Source organism: Ammospiza nelsoni, chromosome 3 (assembly GCF_027579445.1).
Source record: "Ammospiza nelsoni isolate bAmmNel1 chromosome 3, bAmmNel1.pri, whole genome shotgun sequence".
In the NCBI taxonomy this organism is placed as follows: Eukaryota; Metazoa; Chordata; class Aves; order Passeriformes; family Passerellidae; genus Ammospiza; species Ammospiza nelsoni.
This window is the reverse complement of record NC_080635.1, coordinates 89,923,956-89,946,852: the sequence shown is the minus strand read 5'-3', so window position 1 is coordinate 89,946,852 and position 22,897 is coordinate 89,923,956. Positions and strand designations below refer to the sequence as shown.

The window sequence follows — 22,897 nt, the reverse complement described above, 5'->3', positions numbered from 1 at the left end:
TCCCCTCCTTGTTTTATGCTATCTTTTCAACATGGCAAAATGTGGAAATCAACTCTACAACTTTTCACTGTCTTAACCAGGAGCAGCCCAATGATTAGTTTAAGACTATAATTGTAACTCTGTATTTACTGGTCAAACTAAAAGCAAGATTAGAACCCATATGTATGCACCAAGAAAAATAAACAAAATATGAAAAAACCCCAATGTAAACACATAACAAGCAGAGAGGTTTCAGTATTTTCATTCCAGTTCCTTATCCAGAGATATGCCCATACCTACATTCTGACATGGCAGCAGTGCTGTCACTCTTACCAGGTAAGCCAGACAAGTAGATAAAAAGTCAATCTCAGCAGTGAGAATAGTCTAGATCAGAGCTGTTACAGTTTTGGTGGTGAGGAGAAAAAATTGCATTGCACTCATCTGACTTCTTAACCATCTGAAACAACTTTCATAATACTCAAAAAAGAAACTGTTTTTGCATTACATTTAGGTTGTTTTGGGCACTAATTGCTTGGTGTTAGTGATCAAATAGCATAAATTTGACAAGGTTTGTACACACAGCAAATATTAATATAAATAATATAGCTGGAAAAATTAAAGCAGCTTTCAGACACACTGTCATTCATGAATTATTTATCTTCTGCTTTAGGAGGACACAAGCACATCCTATTAAAAAGAAGGATTTGTCTATTCTTATGAAAAAGGAAATAGAATTTTAAAACTTTAATAATTGTTGGGCTGTTTTATGCAAGGCTGAGATTTGGAACAGAGATCATATCACTGGCTGCTCTCTCATGCATCTGGACTTTCCTGTAATGTCCAGAACTACTGATAAAATAAGAGTTGCTTAAAGAAAAATATTACATGCTCACAGAAACAAACAAAACCAAAGACCGAAAACCATCTGCTGACAACTGCTTGCATTAAAATATGTTATTTAGCCACTAAGCCTGTACAAAAGTACAGAATAAGGTCCAAGCTGTGACTCATCTGCAGCCAGGCTGCTTCATAAGGTCAGGTGCCTCTGCACTGCAGCATCAGAAGTGGGACCTCCTGCATGTACCAAATGCCACTGCTATCCCAGTACTGGGGTGGGGGGCCTGAATGCACCAAACTTTCAGTGCTGGAGATGAATGCTGGACATTTAACAACAGTGTTTAGTAACAGCTGGTAAACTTAAAACTGAATAAATTCTGGGAACATAAGACTGAGTAATCAGTTTTATCACAGAGCTTGTACAACTTTTTTAGTTTATTTCCATTAGGTGGAGGGGCAGAATCAAGTCTTTAACAATAAGTTATTCTCGAAGTACATTGTGGTCTGTCACCAAAAATGCATGACTACACTGAACACCACCAGTAAGCTCAACAGCAAAAGGATGAAAACAATTTCAAATAATGTAAGATAGGATGTGAGTGGACAGATGTGATGCTGATTCAACCTTGTGCATAACTCTACAGCTCTTTCAGGAGACCAGAGTGCTTTATTGTGAAATGATATCTAATCTTGAATTATTTATTCAGAAGTTCAACTGTTTAGTCAATAGTTCTGCTCTGAGACAACACAGTCATATTAAACTGGTACAAAGTGAACTCAGTCAAGTCTTTAACTGACTGGTACCCTGTGGTGTCCAATGAAATAGATTTTTAGTTTGATGGCATACTTTTCAGGTTACAAACTTTTTATACTTATAACTCATCACAGCATTCTTCACTACTCAAGACTGCCCAACATAATTTAGAGAGTATTCCTAAGAGGTCACTTGCTGTAAAACTGGTTGTAAGTTCAGTTTCTCTATCTTCCATAATTAATAGTGCTCTTGAACACAGAAAAGTAAAAATTGACAGACCTTCTTTCTTTGTTTCTTCTAAGCTCCGCTTCAGTGTTTCTTTCATATCTGCATCCTCTTCACTATCTGAACCTTAAATGCACAAATGAAATAAATGACACATTGCTTCTAATAAAGATATTAACAGCCTCTCTTGCATTTCTCTTACTGTAACACCAACTGATTTGAAGAGTACACTTGTTATGATATAAAAAAATCAAGATAAAAATACATTCCAGTGGTAGTTTAAGACAGCAACTCAGGAGAAAGTTATTTTTCAGCTACCTCCTTCCCCTTCTCCCCACAATCTAGAGGCAGATTGCTTCAATTTTTTATTATGGTAAAGCACCAACGAGAAATAATAGGTGCAGAAGCTGCTGTGTCAACTGCATTTGTGGGGGGTTTGGTAATATTCAGTTATTAAAAATGACTCACTTTCTATAAATTACTCACTTTCTATAAAATATATCAAGGATTTAATTATGGGAAGAAGTGCCTTAGTGTGTCTCTGCCTACACATGACTGTAGCTGTGTTTTATTCCCCAAATACTGCATTTGAATAATGGAGTGTTAAAACTCAACTGAGCAGTGCAATCCAGCAGATGTTGCTGTTCAAGTCTCATATAAGCAGAAGGTTGATAGATTTAGTTAAAGCTTTGTTTTGAAGTGTCTAGTGTACCTGAAGTGGTGAGGGGTTTGGTTGGTTGCTTTAGTTTTTTGTTGGTTGTTTTTTCCCCATGAAACAGAGGCACAGTGAAGTACAGGTTAAAAGCCAAGCCAATGAGTCACGTTATGCATTCATGCTCCTGCTACAGGCTATTGCTATTTTGGGAGATGGTCTCTGTAATGAGGTCTTACAGTATTAGCAATCAACAAGGTCTCCTGCAGTCATACCAACAGAAGCACTCCCCTTAAAGTCATCACATTTATTAATACATCTGTATACTTCTGATTACATCAACCAACAAAGAACTTTCTGATATGGCCATCTAATTTACTGACTGTGTGATTTCTGGCATTTTGAATTACCCAACTTAGTTATTCAAATTGTCAGGTAAGCTTCCAAAATTTGTTTTCCAACCTCTGACACACAACCTGTTTGAGCAGAACCTTGCTGACTTTCCCAATTCCAGGAATAAAAATTCCAACAGCTGGTGTCAAAGAGTGATCAGCAGCCCAAAAATAGGCCAGAAATAGATAATTTAAATGGTATTTCTCCACTTACTTGGCAGACTGACTGTGAACTCTCTTTGGGGCTGCCTACTATTTCTGAGCAGACGAGATACTAATTCTGACATCATTTTCCAAAGCAAAGGAAAGAAAAATCCACACCCCCTCATCCCCCACAGCAGTCACTACAATTACTAATGAAAGGGAGCGAAAAGCACAAAGGAAAGGCTTTTTGCAAGTGGCTTCTCCCTAATTAACTATCCTTTTAATCTTCCAGCCTGGAAGACATGTCAGACCACTTCAAAAAGTTTTATACCTGTTAGAGGTGGAACAGTTGAAGCAATCACTCCCTAACTCAATTCTTGGCTTAGTACACATGACATAAAACCACTTCCAGGGATGGGGCACCCACAGCTTTTCTGGGCAACTGGTCAAGTGCCTCACTACCCTCAAAGTAAATAATTTCTTCCTACCATCTAATCCAAATCTTCCTTCTTTTAGTACAAAATCATTTCTCCTTGTCTTGTCACTATCTGCCCACATAAAAAGTCCTTTTTTATAAGGCCTCTTTAAATACTGGAAGGCCACAATGTGGTCTCCTCAGAGCCTTCTCTGCTCCAGGATGAACAACCACAACACTCTCAGCCTTTCTTTCCAGCTCTCTGATAATCTTTGTGGCCTGCTCTGGACCCACTTGAACAGATCCATGACTTTCTTGTGCTGAGGACCCAGAACTGGACACAGCACCCTTGTGGGGTCTCATGAAGCCGGAGCAGAGGGGCAGAATCCCCTCCCTTGACCTGCCGGCCACTCCTCTTTTGATGCAGCCCAGGATGCCATTGGCCTTCTGGGTTGTGACTGCACACTGCTGGCTCATGTCCAGCTTTTCATCCATGAGACCCCCCAAGTCCTTCACTGGTCTGTTCACATGCAGCTCTTCTCCCAGGCTGTATTCATGTCTGGAATTATCCCCAGCCAGGTGCAGCACCTTGCACTTGGCCCTATGGAACTTCCTGAGGTTCTCATGGGCCCACTTCTCAAGTTTGTCCAGGTCTTCCTGGATGACATCCCATCCTTCAGGTGCAACTGCACCACTCAGCTTCATGTCATCTGCAAACCTGCTGAGGCTGCCCTTGATTCCACTGTCCGTGTCACCAGTAAAGACACCGAAAAGCACTGGTCCCAAGGCAGAGTCCTGGGGGATCACCATCTGTCACCAGCCTTCACTTGACATGGAGTCACTGACCACAGCTCTCTGGCAATGTCCATCCAGCCAATTCCTTATCCACCAACAAGTCCAGGCAGATATCACAGCCTTCCCTTGTCAAGCACTGCAGTTGCTCCATCATAAAAGGCCACCAGACTGGTCACAGAATGGTGGAGATTGGAAGGGACCTCTGAAGTCATACTGTTCAGCCTCCCAGCTCAGTCAGAATCATCTACTGCCCAGGACTCTGTCCAGATAGCTTTTGAGCAGTACTCAAAAGACAATGTAGTGGGGAGCTCCAAACTTGTTAGATATGACCTTACTGAATAAAGTGAAAGGATCATCTTCCTCAACCTACTGGCAACAATCTTCCTAATGCAGCCCAGGGTACTGTGGGACCTCTCATCCACCAGAGCACACATTAGCTCAGAGTCAACCTGCTGTCTGCCAGGACCACCAGGTTCTTCCCTACAAAGCCATTTCCCAGCTGGTTTACTCTTGCTCAACATATATTGATGCTTGGGGCTGTTTCTCCCCAGATGCAGAAGACTGCACTTCCCTTTGTTGAACTTCATGAGATTCACTGTGAGTCCACTTCTCTCCTGTCAAGGTTCCTCTGGATGGCAGCACAGTTCCTGTGGTGCACCAACTGCCACTCCCAGTTTTGTGTCATCAACACACTTGCTGTAGGTATACTCTGCCCCATCATCTAGGGCATTAACAGGCATTAAAAAGGATCAGCCCCTGTACTGGGACACAGCTGGCTCCTGACCTCCATGCCACGGATCACCATGTTCCAGGTCTGGCGGTTCACCCAGCTTTCAATCCACCTCAGTTTTCTCATCCAGCCCACACTTCATCAACATACACTGCTGAAACTGCTGGCATCTTCTAATGATGAGATGCCACAGCTGGCATCTTCTAATTTTGAGAAACCAGGTATGTCTGGTCTCTTGTTAAAATCCTTAGCACATGCTATAGCTCCCAACTCCTTTGGTGTCAGAGGAAAAGCAGCTGCCCGGTTTCAGAGGCAAGAGATCTTAAGATCTCTTGTACTCTTCTCTAGTACATTTTGTCAAATACACATCAGGTAAGAACCTGTGACTGTACCTGTTCTTTCAAAAGAAATCCTACTGCTCACTACTGGCCTCACATACTGACATATTCCTACTGGAAGAATGAGAAAACAGGAAGGCAAACTCCAGATGAATTTAGAGCTCAGAGTGATTTTTTGACATCTCATGTCTCTGAGAAACCTCTTCTGGGGAGAGACTGGTAACTTTCACAGAATGTAAGCGCCACCCACTGTCCTGCCATCAAAGCACCCCAGCCTGAGTTTGGATTAGCTGCCCATACAGCTCAGGGTAACATCCCCCCACTGTATCTTATTCTATATCCTGCCACTAATCATCTTCTTTTGCAACCACCCCAGTTACCACCAACCCTTTCATAATTTCCATCAGGTTTAGCACCAGTGACTCAACTTTCCTTCCTCGGCCCTCCTCCTGCTCCCTTACCACACAACACACCTCTTGTCTCCTGTACAGTCTCACACCCCACCTCCACTTCCCTCCTAAAAATACTCCTTCTCTTAGTCTTTTCAGTAACTCCCAATCTCACCTGCCCCTTTCCCATTCCAATGTACAGTGGCATTCACATCACACTGTCTCTCCAACCACTGACCCTTCTTCTCTTGCAGCTGCTGTCTGGAGTTTTTGCTACCTTATGGATACAATTTTTTAACTCAGTCAGGATCCCAGGAATTACTTAGCCAAAAGCTTTAGATCAGTACCCCACCCTTATCTTTGTTAGCAATCACATTTGGTATGAGTGACCATGCTGCCTTTAAAACACTTTCCCTGGATTCTAGAATCTTGTCTTTTATTCCTTTTTTCATATGCCCCTGAAAGATCCTTCCCACATACTCCTCCCCAATACTTACTGCTCTAATCTCTGTTCATATTGTAAATGCAAGTACAGCTACTCCCTGCTGAGGGTTACCACCATACAAGCCCTCTCTTCCTCCATGCAAAGCAAGCTTCACTCTATCTCTGCCTACAGTTGCTCATTCAAGCATAAGACAAATAAAAACAAAGCTCTCAAGCTGCCACTCTCCTCTAATTGCATTTCTTGGAAACTGTGGCCAATATAATTATTAGTCACTCAGACTTTCATCTAACCTTTATCTTAGACTCCTCTCTCAAATTCAAAGCCAGATTCAAGCTGAACCTCAAGAATTTTTTTTGGTATGATCTGAGTGGTGAGGTCCTCCCAGTTCATGCACTGGCCTCCAATTGTTGAGACTCATTATCTTAGGTGTCAGTACATGGCTTTCTCCCTAGGGCATGAACATACAAGAGATGCCACTGGCATAGCAAACCCAGTAGTAACTTCCTGCTGCAGCTAACACCAGGTTACAACTGAAGCATGACTTTCTTATCACTCTCTACTGCAACAAGCTGTGGCTGCTATAGTAAAGGAATATATTAATAGAGAAACTATAATTCATTCATGGTGCATCACCCTGCAGATGCCCATGCCTTTCACATTCAGTTTCACATTCAGGAAAGCAGGGGCTGGAGGCTGTGATTTGCCATCTGTGTTAACTGCTGGTTTGGAAAAAGCAGAGATGGGACAGATGTAGCAATACTGGACCTCAAACTGCACCACACAAGGATGTTCACCCATGAAAATCTTCACTATGGAGAAGTAAAGCAACTATTCTCAATGTCTTCTATACATTTGTTCTTCTGTCCTTTTAAATTATTTTGTTGGCTGTAGGTAAAACGAAAATTTTTGGCCATAGTGGGAGCTAGGAAGCTTGGGAGCATTCATTAAAATGAACTGAAATCCTGCTCTTCTAAACATAAAACTCTCATGGAATCTGCATTTGGTAGTATTTAAACATTTCAGGCAAGAGCAGCAGATTGAGGATGTAGGCTGGCAACTCCATTTGAGCCCAAGGAAATGTACTTAATGGGTCAGTGAAAGAGCCATGGTGGCTATCTGGCACACAACACTACATTCAGTACACCAGTGACTCTGACAGGCTCATGAGCCAGACTGGCTCTTCAAAAGAAAGGACAAGAAATACTTTCAAAAATTTGTTCTTATTATTTAAGAGTCTGTTTTACATAAGAGCTCAGTCACTGAAGGATCTCATTTGAATATAACTGGGAGAAATACAGTTAAGCTACAGACTTACACAAAAACAACTTGTCAACCAAAAAGTTGTGGCATTCCTGTCAGTGTACAGATGGATATGATGACCACAACCTACTATCAGCTTTGCCCTCAACATTGTCCAGCATTCATTAAAAGTGTACTTTCAACACACAGGATATCATCGAGACACAGACAATGGAATAATTATATTTTTCTGCAAACTACAGGTTTTTTTGTTATAAAGGAAGACACTGAAAACTCTTCTCTTCTGCCCTTCCCAAGCCACTCAGTTAATGTGCATGAAGCTCTTGTCATGTGATGTGGCTTCACCATAAAAGCAAAAACCTTCTTCATTTATGAACTCAGGCTTAGCAGCAGTGAACGATGCAGTGAACGAGAATGCCTACTCTTGTCATGCCTCAAAGAAGTTCAAGCATCTCCTCCAGCCAAGGGTTTCCTATAGTAACATACAGTTGGTATCGTATGGCAACATATGCAGAAAATTTTATTTTTATTACTTATTTTAAAATAAATGCAGTACTATAGTTCCCACAGCAGTTGTACTGGTAAAACAGTTCACATGATGCACCTGTCAGATTGCCACATCCAAACACAATCCAGCTGCTCAGAAGCTAATGATAGCTCTGTCAAGGTGATTTAGGGAAAGAGCTTTCTCATTTTGCAGCTGATCCAACACCAACAACAGTCTGATATTTTCAATATGATTTTCTGTCCTGTTTCTCACTTATTTCTCTCTCCAGAATAATAGCCATAGGCTTGAGAAAGTCACAAAGCAAGCAGTTCTTGTTTGCATTTCCTTACACTCAGCTGCTTGTCTGTAACAGGTCAACAAGTTATACCAGCCTGTGATACACTGCACCACTTTCCACCTCAACCCTCCAATACCGGTTTTGCCACATTAAGACTTGCAAATGATGGCTGATGCTGCTGTGCACTGTGTGGTGGCTTTTTCTTTTTAAAGAAAAGCTTTATAAACTCTTGATACCAACATCATTCCACAATGCAGCAAATACAGACCTATTACCAACAGTGAATTCTCTAATATTATGTTTTAATACATGACAGGGAGACAAAGGCAGCTCTTGCTGTCTGGGTTCCCCCTTGCTGGCACTGACTAAAAACGGGGACAATTCTGTTCCTTACAACTTTGTTAAGGAATGCTAACAGCCAAAGGAATCATGTGTCATTCCATCAATTTCCTGTTCAAGGATTTTTTTTTATAATGACCACATGTGCAACTCAAGTGGAACACACAATGAGCAGCCAGACAGCAAGTAAAGGTTTGCAGCCGCCAGGTAGGCAAATTACCACAACAGTAAATATTAATGTAGTAAAGGACATTGAAAGAAGTGTTAAATTAAGAAACTTCTAATGCCTGGGGTGGCCAGAAAACTCTGTAAGCACCTTTTCTGTATCAAAAACACTTAAATCAATTCCAGCTCACCACATATAGTACTTGTTTTCCAGAAAGCTATTTAATTATCCTATTTTTTTCCCCTTTAATCAGTCAATGCCAAGTCATCATTCAGAGATGGCACTCCACTTTAATCTTCTTTGTAAAACAGGAGTACCATGTTATAGCCCTCATAAACCTGTATCAAGACCAGCAGTGTAAATTTTCAGAAAACAGTTTAGAACTAATTCAGAAACAACTTTCTCTAACATACTCTGAATTTACAACCCTACAAAACCGCAACAAGAAGCCAGAAAAAGCAAAAATGTCTACAGAGAAATGTTAAGTCTTCCAGGAAAACAGCAAAATACTTTGAAATGCTGATAAGTACTAAAACTCATCTCAGCTCTGGTTCCCTTTGCATGACAATGAGCTGGCTTAATCCTCTTTGATTATCCTATGTAAAACCAATGTGACTATTTTAGCATGCCATTAGAATCTAGCACTTTAGAGAACTCAAAAACTTCCACTGAGATTTTTTTTTCCAAACGGGTGTGTGAGGTGTGCCAGTGAAGACACTTATCAAATGATAGGAAGTAGCCAGGAGGTTCCAAGTTAAAATAGACAGAAGTATTTTGAGAAATAATGATGTTTTAGCAGGGTCACATTTGTTTGAATGTGAACAGACAGAATAAATCAAGCCAAACAGATCTGAGGACAAATTGATAACTATGCACACAAGAGTGCTTCAAACAGCTTCTCTTGAACTAGAAAGGAGTCATCAAATTCAAACATCAGTTTTGTCTCCTGCTATAATAAAGAATACAGGGATGATTTTTTTTACATTGAATAAAAATGCTTAATTAAGTCTGTTTTCAAAACATGCCCCAGCATCATGATTTTCTGATCTATTATTCATTGAAATACCACTACAATACAAGAAGCACCAAGCAACAGTTTATGCTACCAGTGTAAGTGTTCCATTTTTTTTATTGGAAAGAACTCAGTGTACTGGAAAAATCGTGTTTACTGTTTACTTTGTACCTTTTGTTGTATCTGAAATGCTGTTTAGCAAGGCACACATCAAGTCCCCTTCAATGTGGTGAGGATTGAGGATGCGAGCTGACCGCTGGGTCATTTTGAATTGGTTTTCCAGTTCCAGGAAGCTTTTGTCTCCAGAAAGAACAGTGAAAGGAATTTGCTTGGGCAGGTGCTCATCCAGACGACCAGCCTATAGAAAACAAATAACAAGTGTTGAACAGAGATCATGTTTTTATCTCATGGCATTTGGCTGGCTTTGTGCAAGACATTGGAAAGTTTTCTACACCAATTTATTCCTGCCCTTATGATCCAAGCCACATTACCCCACTGTGAAAGGCACTGCGTCAAGAGTTTGATGCCCATTTCTTCTCTATGCACAATAGATACTGGTGATGGCTACCAGAACAGTACAGATGGAGCATGGAACAAATTCCTAAAAAGCAGCATTTTAGAACTGTCTCTACATAAAACAAGTCATCTCTGCAGAACATTTTAAGAGTAACATAAAAAGCATGATGAAACATAAAACCACTGTTGCAAAAATGTGCTTATACAGATAGATAGGCAGTAATTTATTTAACTGATGAAGCACTACATGGCCTCAAGCTGCACCAGGGGAGGTTTAGATTTTCACTGAAAAGGTTGCCAAGCATTGGAACAGGCTGCTCAGAGAAGCAGTGGAGTCACCATCCCTGGAAGTGTTCAAAAATCATGTGGATATGGCACTTAAGGACATGGCTTAATGACAGTGGTAGTGCTGGGTTAATGGCTGGATTTAATGATCTAGAAGGTCTTTTCTGACCTTAAAATCTATGATTCTACATTAGGAACACAAGTCCCCATGGCATCCCAGACTCCTGTCCCTCACCTGCACATCCCCAACCCTGCCAAAGGCCAAAGTCTACTGAATAAAGGCACTGCCCTTTGTCAGCTCAATAGGGTCTGTGAAAGCAGCACCATTCAACTCCACTGAGATTTGGGCTACTTGAAGAGAAACAAAGGAGATACATATCACTCTCAAAGAGAAACTGTAACAAGTGCAGGATTTTTACTCTTCATTCCCTAACCAGCTCCCTTCCCCTCCACAACAGACTGTTGTCCAATTCAGGCTGATTTTTAGGTCACTTCTCAACCACCTGACTCCACTCAATCCAGGTTTATCATTCTTTACAGGGGACACAGAAGTGTCATGGAAAGAATCTGAAAATGTCATCTGCAATTAGTACTTAATAGCAGATACCATCTGCCACCCTTCTCTGGGTACAGGACACAATAAAGCAAGTGTGCCCTAACTTACATGAACACAGAGAGCAAAGTCTGCTGCTTCTCTTCTGGTACTGCAACGTGGATGAAGAAAGAAACATCCAATCCTCTTAAGATAATTGTAAATTTTGCAATGCACTGGAGGCTTCCAGTTGCTGTATCCTCCTATACAGTGAAGGGGAATAATATTAATAATAATAAAAACCAAACATGAAAAATAAACAAAACATGGGTTTGGGTAGAAACACCTCTATGAATTAAGAATGCAAGAAGGCAAAAGCAAATATAAAACTGTCTTTAAAGATAGAATTTATTCTGACCAATGTGAAAGCTAAGAATAACCCAAATCCCCCCACCAGCCTTCTCGTTCTTTAGATAGAAGGCAAAAAAAATATGCTACTCTATCAATTTTGTACAGTTTTTTTCCTTCAAATCCTGAAAAGCTTATCTTCTAGATATCATGTGCTTTTAGACACAAGGATGTGTTTTTCTGCAGTTTGAAGCACAGTTACAGTTAATGTGCAGAATCAGAAGAGCTCTGGAAACATAGTACAAAAGTACAGAAATGCTTCTCTTAGGGAAACCTGTACTAGAGGAGTTACACAGTCAACATGCACAGTAACTCCTCACACAGCCCATGTCAGAACTCAATAACAAGAGGATCCAAAATCTATCTGGAGTAACAGCTGAGAGAAATGCTTGAGTCCTGACAAACTCAAGGATGCAGTCAAGGACAAGCAAAATGAGGCTACAACTGGGAAAAAAGTGCAGGAATTTTCTAAACAGTATACCAGGCATGTAGGTACAGGCTAAGAAAATAGGTGGACAATAAAGATGAGCTGAGTACAGATAAAACCAGTACCAGACTGAAACAAGTTGCAAGGGAAAGGGAAGAAGCAGGAAGTCTTTCAAGAAGAGAGGAAAAACCAGAGGAGCTTGCCCCATAAAAATACATATGGCACCATAAAAAGGCAATCAAGTGGAAGGATCATTTGACCAGAGTGACTAAGAATCTTTTAACATTCCAATGGCTAACAAATAATGAGTCTGCAACATGGAGTTGCAGACAGCAACAAAATGTTGCTTTATCTGTTAGATGATAGAGTGGCTGGATGTAGGAAAGTATTTTAAACAGAAAATGAAAGCAGTCATTGATGGCACTTCACATGAGGACATGGAAAACCAGTGTTCAAGTAACCAGGCTGCAGAGGATGGTTTACATCAACATGTCCACCCACAGTCTGACAAAGAAAATGCCTTCCTCAGTAGATTCCTCCTGTTTCTCCCTGCCTTTTCAGCCTAATGGCAAGAAGATGATATCAAAAATGATCGCAAAGATGTATTAAGAGTCTACATGGAAATGATTTAGTGGAACCTGTCCAAAAGAAAAAAAATGCTATTTACAAGTTGTTCTTGTCTGCCCTCAGCCACTGCTATTTGGGAAAGACTTGTATTTACCAGGCATGTTTTTTGGCTGCATAAATGTGCAACACAAGCATTTGACCAGGGCAGCTGAAAACAGACCTGTATTTATGTCATTTGTTAGCCCACAAGTGGATGAAAGACTGAGTATCTGAAGACAGAAACAATACAGAGTCCAGACAATACAATGGAGGAACTCAAAGCAAAGCTAAGGCTATACTAGAAACAGGAATAATAAAAATAATGCAGATATATAGTATAAAAATAATAATTAAAATTCAGAAACATTGTTTGGGAAATTCAGGAAAAAAATGTTGCTGTATTTTCACAGGTGAAACAAACAAGAATAGCATGCCTCAAGTAATTATACAAATCATTATTATGAGAAGGTACCTACAACAATACATTCAGATGTGCCTGGGAGCAACCTTAGTGTTCCCAGGCTCAAAACCAACATAATTGACACTAAAACTGGTAAAATTTTCTTTAATATGAATATGGCCCATTTTATTCCCAAGTAACTCTTTAGCATTTCTTATAGTTCGGGTGCTTAAGGGGCCATTCCCATGAGGCAGCCTGCATGCAGCAAACCCATTAGGAAGTAAGGAATTGAGTGGTGCTGATATGGGCTGTGCTGTGCCATCAGGTACCTGTGTTTGGAACATCTCTGGGCACAAAACTCCTAACAAGCAGGTAACAGATTACAGGTTCAGGAGCACAGATTACTGAATCTCTACCACTTTACAGCTATACTTGCTCTGCCTTCATCAACTTACTGGAAAATCTGTTTCTAAGAGGAAAAAAAGTGACCCAGGCATCAACAGGCCTTTCTGTACAACCTGAGCAGCATGACAACTCTCAGCTTTCAGAATAGCCTTGATTATCTTTCAGGGGAAGAGATAATGAAAAACTCTTAGCAAGAAAGTGCAGTGCAATGGTGTTCAGCAAGTGCAAAACACACCTGACCTACAAATCTGGTAAGATGATGCCTGTGTTCCAGGCCATAAATATATTGAAACTATCCCTTATCTATGTTTTACTGAAAAAATCAAGGTACCACAGACAAAACAATTGTAAAGGTAGATACAGAGAAAACCTGTAGAAAAAGCATGAGGTGGACAAGCAGTTGGTTCAAAAACCAAGTTAAATGGATGCTACTGGCAGACTTTGCAAAATGGTATGACCTATAAGGTCTCCTTCAACCCAAACCATTCTATCATTCTATGAAACCCATGACAATGTGAGTTCCACCAATCACTGGTATCTTTAAGATGGGACATACACCTATTGTTGTACAGGATGACCAGGCCCACTTTATAGAACAGGCCAGAGACAGAACAAAATTAAAAGTCTAAGAGTGCAAAATCATGCCTTCTGGAACTAAAAATCCAAACCAAAATAAAAAATCCCAGCCTTAAGAGAAGGACTTAGGAGTTAATATAATCTCTGAGTACTTTGGGTGCCCTAATAATTATGAAAATATGATACAGCTGAAGTAAGTTCATAAGGGAAGCCAGAAAGACTCCTAAACAGTTCTGCAATTCTGGAACTATTCTACAAGGACTAGTAGGAGCAGTGGAGGTTTAGATGGAGTTTGAAAAATCCAAGAAGCAACTTTAGAAGCTTAGTGCCTACTTGCTCCTGCTCTTTATTCTCTCAGATTCAAGGAATCACTGCTTGAGTACATATGTAGACTTGTTAATCTTATCTTTGAATTTACTTCAAACATTTTTTTACCTTGAAAACCCCAGATAAATGTCCCTTGGTTGAGGTTAGCTGGCAGCTGTGTGAAAAAGCTTCCCCAGTTGTCCAGATCCACCAACACAATGTGAGTCATGGTACTCAGATAGTCAAGATCAGGAAGTTCACCATCTTCAATGGGACAAAAAGGACACATTAAAAGTTAATGTGACTTTCAATCAACTTGCTTTTGAAAACTCTTGTAGACAGATATGTAAGTGAAAAGTCACAGAAAGAAAAGCTACAAAACATGATGTTATTTGGTGACTGCATAGATTTTAAAATCAACTGAATTAGCACTTAATAATGCCCAAATCAGAGAGAAAAGTAGAATCTGTCCATATGATGATGATGTAGACCTGGATAGTTTTATGGTAAGCACAGAGAGCTGTCGTCCTGCACCAAGACACTTTAATAACTCATTTAATGTCCAGCTGTGTACCCCTGACGATGGCAAGTCTCTGTGACATTCAACTGCTTGCCTGCATAAAAGCACATAAAATGTTTAGATATGCACTTTTTGCTGTACTTTTAACATAAATGTCTACCTCTTAAGCATTATGGCACCACTAGTAATCAAGAAACACTTCCAATTTCTGAACACAAGCAAACAATACATACTGGGAATATAAGTTCTCAGCTGATACTGCCTTTTGGCAAGCTAAGAAAGCTGAGATGATGGTATAACAGCATTGCCCACACAGAAAGCACTAACAGGCTCATAAATACTTATATATATATATAAAAAGGCGAGTTTCTTTTGAATGTGTATGATCGATCACTTTTACACTTCTAGGCATTAGATCCCTAATTGGGATGTTCTTGAGGGTCCTCCTCCTTTTAACACCAAATTATGCTCCAAACTAATTTGAAAATCAAATGTTTCGGTCTCCGAATTCTCACATCTGCCTTTTTGTTTGTTTTTTTTTCCCCCTAAGACTTCATACAAATGGCATATAACAATAAACTGTGGAGTCTGAGTTTTGGAAATTCAAGTACTCAGAAATCAGTATTTGAGAAATAATAAGTAGTAAATTCTGAGCTCATTTATAGACTGGATGTAACCAAATGGTATGCGACACGTACTGACAATGAAACAGTGTGTTAAGGACAGCAATAGTTTTCTAATGCTGAAAGATATTTTCTACATACTTTCACTAAGTTCTTCAGAATGTTCTAAGTCCTCATTTTTAATTTTCTTTCCCTCTATTGGGCCCTGCAGAGAAGAAAACTGTTGACTGTCCTGAGTTTTGGATGGAGATGCTTGAAATTGCTGCCTGTTAGTTTTTCTGACCACACAAGCCCCACTTGCTGAAAACTTGAATACTGTGTCTTCTGATCCTGCTGCAAGACTCGATAGATCAGGTTTCTGCAAGAAGCAGTGTTTCATGTGATAGTGCTGATGCGCGCTTTGGAGATCATCAAAGTTCTTGTTGCATGCAGCACATCTAACAACATACATCTCTCCCTTAGAGTTTACTGACTTGTGGCTCTTGAGGTGACTGTTCATATCAGCAATATTCTGTGCCGTGGCAGAGCACAGGCAGCAGCGAAACCATAAGTTTCCTTTCTGCAGCATGGCTTTCTGACAACTCTCATGATCGTTCCTCCTGTTTATTTTGGAGATGTAAGTGGTCCGGCAACCGCAGGTTAAGCGCTCTCCTTGTTCCACTGGGAGGAAGTCCTCATCCTTTTTTATTGACAGCTCCATCTGCTCAGGCACAAATGTATAGTCCACACTATGAAGTGTCTTGTAATGGATTAGAAATTCTTCCTCTGTGTTGAAGAAGAGATTACCACAAAGGCCACAGAAATATTTAATCTGCATCTCCTGATTATGATGCTCTTGGAAGTGCCGCTGTAGAGTTCCTACTTTCCGAAAATGATTTTTACATATGCCACATGAGTACCTGTGAAATGCATGGCTTTCTAAGGACCTGCAGTGTTGTTGAACACTCTCTTCAGACTCAAACATCTCCTCACAAATGCAGCACTGCCATTTTCCCACAACAGGACCACTTTCAGGGGAAAGTTCCACAGGGCCAGAAATGCAGTCTTTATCTCCACCTGCAGAAATGCTCACTGCATCAGAAGCAGATGGCATAGGTTCATCTTCTACAGCTTCTTGCTCATAGTAGTAACTATGCCCACCATGAAATTCAGTTACATGTCTCATAATATCCTCTTCTCTAAGATCTACAGAGCATGCTCTGCACCAGAGAAGAAAATTAGTCAAGTGTGCTCCTCCATGGAATCGACTCATATGCAGGCGGATAATGCTTGAATTTTCAGCCAGTTTTCCACACACAGCACACTTGTGACAAATCCTATTTGCTGATAAAATGTGCTTTTCTACTGACTCTTCTGTAAAAAACTTTTGAAGGCATTCACAAAACCAGGCTTTTACTTTGGAAGCAGTACCTTGACTTTGGTTTGCAACTTTATCTTCACTTTTACCTTCTGAATTACTCCTCCGTTTTGAAGGACTAGACCCTGTTTCACTGGAGGACTCATCTGGACTCAAGTGTCTTTTCAGCAGTGGTCTTGACCGTTCCACAATGTGGGCCAAATGAGACTGACTTTTATGTTTTCCATTGACATGGCAGAACATCAAGATTGATTCTTCCAGTGTAGTAAAAACTCTAATGTTATGTTGAGTGGTTTGTTTGTGTTGGGTCATCTGATTCTTTTCAGCAAACAGTTCATCACAGTTCTCACAGTGACCTTTCATTTTAAATATTTCTGCAACTTGGGAGATGCTTTTCTTTGACAGTGCCATGGGCCCAGAATTATAACAACGGGTTCTAGAATGGATAAAAAACATAAAGGAGGTTATATCACCACCTGAAACATTTGTAAACTTTCAGAGGTACTCGATATTTTACCAAGTAGCTACAGCAGTAAGTGCATGGAAACAGGGTGCTCTGTGTACTTTAACCTACCTACCAGCCTGCGAACAAAACATGCAATGTATATTTAGTCTCTGAAACTTGAAGAGAATTAGGAGCTAAATTCCAAAGCTAGCATGTAGATTGATGCTTATGTTTTTGACTGTACATTTTCAAAATCAAATGCTGTAAACTTAGAAATAGAGGAACAGCAAAAAGCTTTTGTTGTTCTGTTACAGAAAATACAAAAAGGATCCTGACATTGATCAGCTTTCTGCAGTGGGGTAAAGTTAAGGGGCAGGCTTTTGATTGTTTATTCAGAAAGTCAAAATTCAGATGGTCCTAGCTGCCCTGGAATCCACTAGTTTCATTAAAAGCATGTCTGCATACCTATCACTGATCTATGGATGTTCACATTATAAAGACAACTGCCTTTCACAAACCTGAAGTGAGCTGTTAATTCCATATGTGAGCGCAGTATCTTGAAGCAGGACATACATTTCACTTGGAAGGAGACCTCTTTACAGAGAGATATCAAAAGGTTCTTTGCAAAGGATGGAAAAGGTAGTGGATCACCAGACTTCACTGCATCTGTAAAACAGAATGGTACGAAGTGCAACCACACATTAGAGTTTCCCAATACAATTTCAGCCCTCTGATGACATAATTACTGTTGTTACTTATCTGTCACAGGATTCAGAATTGTAAGTTAACAAATGTCAGCTGAGCTACAGTAACTGTGCAATGGAAGCTGTAACTAAGTTCTGAATTTTTTAACTTCTGTAACTATCTTATACCTGAATCTGTTTGCAGTTTGCTTTTTTGTACTCTGTGACTGATTTTACTTCCCTTTTCCTCCTTCTACAATGCCAGGTCAATATCTCTTTTAGGAAGGTTCTTACCACCTTCCCCTCTACCTATCACCAGCTATCTACTCTTACTAGATAAAATTTTAAGTCATACAGTATTTTTTCTGAAAGAGCACACAAATTATTTAACAAGTTTCCCACATACCCTGACCATCTCTTTCCTTCTTTGCCATCCTTAGTGTTAATTCTTATATTTTTAGATGCAGGACTTTCTGTTGTTATGAGTATATACTCCACAGGTAACTCCTAGTATCAGCAGAATAAGAAAATTCTACTGAAAAGATAATGGAAAATGGTTTATGGGTTATATATTGTTCATGTTCTGCACCTCAGCAGGCAAATTTTCTTTGACTTTTCTGTTTTAGTATATGTGATGATCAGCAGGCAGTAATTTGAGGTTATGCCTTTCAGCTAACTTCACTGGCAGATATCAGACCATGCTGATAATTATTAATCATAAAGCCTAACTAATGCAAAGTAAAAAATGGAGCATTCAGTTTTTTGTTCTAAGTACTCTCCAACTCTAAAGAAGAAAACACTAACTTGTGCTTTTAATCTTTTCAAAGCAATAGCTCGCCAGTAATCTTTTTTAAAACCTATGACCCGAATTCAAAAGCATCTGCAGTCGTCACATTCAGAATTAATAACCTATATAAAAATAAAAGTCCATTAGAGTGACAATGCATAAGGGAAAGTATAACCATGCAGCTGACTGTCACTTCACTACAAGAAGGCAGCAGTACTGACTCAGCCTGCAGGGGATTCCTTCAAAGCCTGCCTTTTCTGTACATTTCCTGCAGCCACTCTAGGGGACACCAGAAGTCTAAGATACATTTATGAAGATGAGAAATAACTCTGAACAAGCCTATATGGCCAAAAGGATTCATAGACAGTTGCAATATCTAAAACATGGCCACTTAGCAGTTCAGCCAACAGTGAAGTAAATGCTTTAATGCCTATTACTTATGTCAAAAATAAAATCAGTACAGCTATGTTGGGCATTAACCCCGTTTGCAACACCATGATCAGACAGATCTTTCCTCTGGACTTTGTTAAGCATGGTTCAGGATGCTGCCAGCTCACAACATAACCAGTCTTTCAGCCTTCAGCAGCCATGTAGTCCGTGCAAGCCATCAGACCAGCAGCAATGTTCCAGCTAAGCACTCTAAAATTTGCAATTATATGGAGAAGACATTTTCACAAGTCTTTGCCATCAGGAATGCCAAGGGCACTGACAAGAAAAATAGCCTCCAAGCACACTAGAGTAAGGGGAAGGATCTCAACAGCCACTCTTAACTGGAACTGAAAAGAAATGTATGTGTTTTGCTCTGAGTCTCTATAAACATGCTAAATGTAAAGTTATTCAGGAAAGTAGTTGCATGGAGTCACTAGAGGATGAGAAGCCAATATGAGAGACTCAACAGCATCTCATTACAGCAAGTGTGATAGAGGATTTCTACACAAAAATATGAATTTCAAAGCATCACATTTAATATCTTAAAAGAAAAATAAGAATTCATTAATAACAAACTTTAAAACCTTAAGCTTTTTTGCTCAGCAGAAAAATATAAGTCAATTCCAATATGAAGGATGAATTATCAGAAAAAATTAAAAGCAGTACACTTAGTAGCAACGTACCACTCTGTTCAGGAACCTGGATGATGTGTTTCTGTTGCGACATATGCTGCCAACACTCATCTCTTTTGGTGAAAAGGAGGAAGCACTTTGGGCATGCAAAGCACTGAATATGCTGTGGAGGAATACCTTTTTTATGCCCATCATTTTCATTTAGCTGGAAGAGAAAATGATCCATTTAGGAAAAAAAATTAAGTGAAGAAACCAGGCCCAGTTCTCATGTCCTCCCATTCCTCTCTCATTTCTGTGGTAATGTTTTCACTTTTAGGTTTTCAACTACCACATCTGTATTTACCTAAAGCCTAATCCTCTGCATTTCAGCTCACAAGACACAAGGAAGTGGCCAAAGCATCACTGTCAAACCGAGCTACATCAACCCCTACTACACTGGCCATTTCTCCATCCCCTTCTTGCACCACCGGGAGCAAATACCTTCCCAGGGACTAGGGGCTCCAGCAATTCTTAGCTATTCCCTTTACCCAGGCTCCCAGGAAAAGCTCCCTCTGTCATTAAAGCAGCTGCTTTACCTCATACCAGTTCTCCTCTAATCTTGCTAACCTCTAACTCCCCAAAATGCTGCTCCTCAGAGTAGCCTAAAAGGTCTATGTCTTCTGTAGAAGTCAACTCCTTCCACCAGCTTTGCCTGCTACATCAACTTCAGAGCTCTGCCTTCAGGGCAAAAATCCTTTAGTTCTGCTTCTGATACTTTTGCTTGCTTTCTACATTACTCCAAGAATCTTCATTATATGCTTAGAGCTCTGATTTGGATTATCTCCCCATTCCTTACATATCAAAGTAATCCCATCTTCTCGCTGTCTGCAGGAGACACTCACTGGCCTTCCCCCACCTTGGCTGCTACTCCTGCTCATGTCCCTGAACACATGAGAGGCACACAACTTTGAAGCAATGGAAAAAGAGCAGGCATACACTACAGTGCAGTCTTTCAGCTTGTCAGGTATGACTAATTATCAAGTTATTGCTACAAGCAAAATTTAGTCTGATTTTCAGAAAGTCTTACACTTCCCCAAATTTAATGCAGCTTCTGGAGACTTGGTGAGAATATCTGTTATGAAAACACTCAATTTTGAAAATGCTATCCACTGTCCAATTCAACACCAGACTGCTTAAATAAAAATCCCCACCTCCTTTCTGCTGCTTCTCTTTGCTGTCAAGTTATTTCACCCTAACTTCCTGCCTTTACCTCTCATAGTTCTGGAAATGCAGAAAAAAGGGAATATGTATCAACAATACCAATAGATGGACAAGAGGTGCAAGACAGAACTATGGTCCTCTTGAAAGCATAACAAAAATACAACCTAATGGTCACATCTAAAAGGAATACTGTCAGGCTACACCAGCTGTTTGAAACACAGCAGAATCAGAGAAAACAATCTTGAAGAGTAAAAGAGAAGAGAGAAAGACGGTTAAAGAAAAAACAAAATAAAAAACCCACCAAAAATCAATGTATAATTTTAAGTCTTAAACCCTCTACTACATTCAGTCAGGTGAGTTATTTATCCTTATGCTCTTGCCTTAGATACAAGATGATCACTGTACTGCTGAGAGGTTGCAAATCTTTCACAGCATATCACACAGGCAAAAGCATTATGTGGGGGTCCATGTAATGTGACTGTTGGGTCGCAAGGAGAATGATCAAACCTGGAGAAGAAGAAATAATTAGCAAACTAGTCCCCTATAAATAGTCAAATAACTTTTTTCCAATGGGAAAAATTCTGTCCTTTGAAGATGTCAGACAAAAATTCCCTATCTAACCACCCTAAACTATAAAAAATCCTTACTTCCCCTATAATGAAATGCATCCTGCACAGAAATGATTCTCCCTGCAGCTTATGTGTTAAAACAGTCACTCAAGAGAAATCATACTGCTTTTAATGGAACTAACAAAATCCTAATTTCCTACATAGACATTTTAATAATTTCTTTATTTTTATCTCCCTGTACTAGCTCTGGTTGGGATAGATCATTTTTTGTAGCAGCTTGCATGGTTGTTGTGTTTTGGATTTATGAACAACAGTGTTGATAGCACAGAGAAGTTTCAGTTATTGCTGAGCAGTGCTTGCAGAGTGTCAAGGTCTTCTCTGTTTTTCAGACTGTCCCACCAGCAAGATGTTGGGAGACAGAGCTGGGACAGCTGACCTCAAATGGCCAAATGGACATCCCACAGCATAAGACATCATGCTCAGCAATAAAAGTTGTGTAAAGGAGGAGGAAGGAGATAGTTGGGAAGACAAATGCCATCACTCCAAGTAACTATCACATGTGACAGAGCTCTGCCTTTCAATTCAAGAATCTTGTTTTGCTTTGCACGTGCACGGAATTTGTGCTTTACTTATTAAGCTGTTTTTACATCAGCCCACAGTGCTCTCACCTTTACCCTACACCCCACTAGTGGGAGTGAGTGAGCAGCTGTGTGGGGCTGAGCTGCCCATGGGGGTTAACCCATGACACTGTCCTCAACTTCTCACCATCCTACCTATGGACACGTTCAGTAGTTAAAGGGCAGATCTGCTGGAATTGAACACTGACACACTGAGTACTGACTAGCAATATCACCTAGGAACACACAGCCTATAGCTTTTGTTCCTCTTTCCCTGCATTAGGGGCTTTTCTCTTTACCTTACCATCAACTTGTATAAGTGAGCCTTTTGGTTTATTTCAAGTTTGGATGAAGATATAACTAAACTGGAGTACAGAAATCTGACTTCTCAAAAAACTCAGATATTAAAATTGCTAAACAAGAGGAAGCCATAAATTCTGAATTAAAAAAACAAACCACACACACCAAGTAAAAAAACTAAACCAAATCATCAAAAAAAAACCTCCATGAAGCTCACCTACATAAATGGTAACATATTAATTGGCTCTCAAAATGGAGCTTTGTCAGTACAGGCAGTTTAAAGCAGACTTGATGCTGATGTCCTAATTCTTTCATTATTACTCCTTACACTGAATTCTTGCAATGTATCTCCTTACCTCTGAAGGTGACCCAGAAGAAGATGCACATTATCAAACTGTCTGTTGCAATGCATCACAGGACAACATTTGGGTCTGCTGTTGACTCGAGTCTGACCTGTCCTCCTAAAATTGTCCCTTCTTCCACCATTAACAGAGCCTGGTTTCAGACCTGTGTTCCAAAACAAAGTACTTAACCAGAAGCTGAATTATAGAGGCTTAAGAAAACAACACACAAGCTCTAAAACATTCCAGAATCAAATTGTGGTGATTCTTAACAGC

The 22,897-nt window shown here is 40.0% G+C and overlaps 1 protein-coding gene across 5 annotated transcripts in view; it reads right to left on the bottom strand.

Annotated features, from left to right (window-relative positions):
• The window catches only part of ZNF451 (zinc finger protein 451), a 32,346-nt gene that overhangs the window by 1,325 nt on the left and 8,124 nt on the right, over positions 1-22,897 (bottom strand). For 4 of the 5 annotated variants that reach the window (XM_059468617.1, XM_059468619.1, XM_059468618.1 and 1 more), the window contains 9 exons: positions 22,637-22,787; positions 21,175-21,301; positions 19,646-19,799; positions 17,582-17,729; positions 15,403-17,054; positions 14,248-14,382; positions 11,123-11,253; positions 9,829-10,015; positions 1,850-1,921 (listed from right to left, as the gene is read on the bottom strand). In XM_059468617.1, coding sequence (XP_059324600.1) covers positions 1,850-1,921; positions 9,829-10,015; positions 11,123-11,253; positions 14,248-14,382; positions 15,403-17,054; positions 17,582-17,729; positions 19,646-19,799; positions 21,175-21,301; positions 22,637-22,787 — 2,757 coding nt within the window. The remainder of the gene's footprint in view (positions 1-1,849; positions 1,922-9,828; positions 10,016-11,122; positions 11,254-14,247; positions 14,383-15,402; positions 17,055-17,581; positions 17,730-19,645; positions 19,800-21,174; positions 21,302-22,636; positions 22,788-22,897) is intronic. The other variant, XM_059468620.1, reaches the window with a different exon arrangement.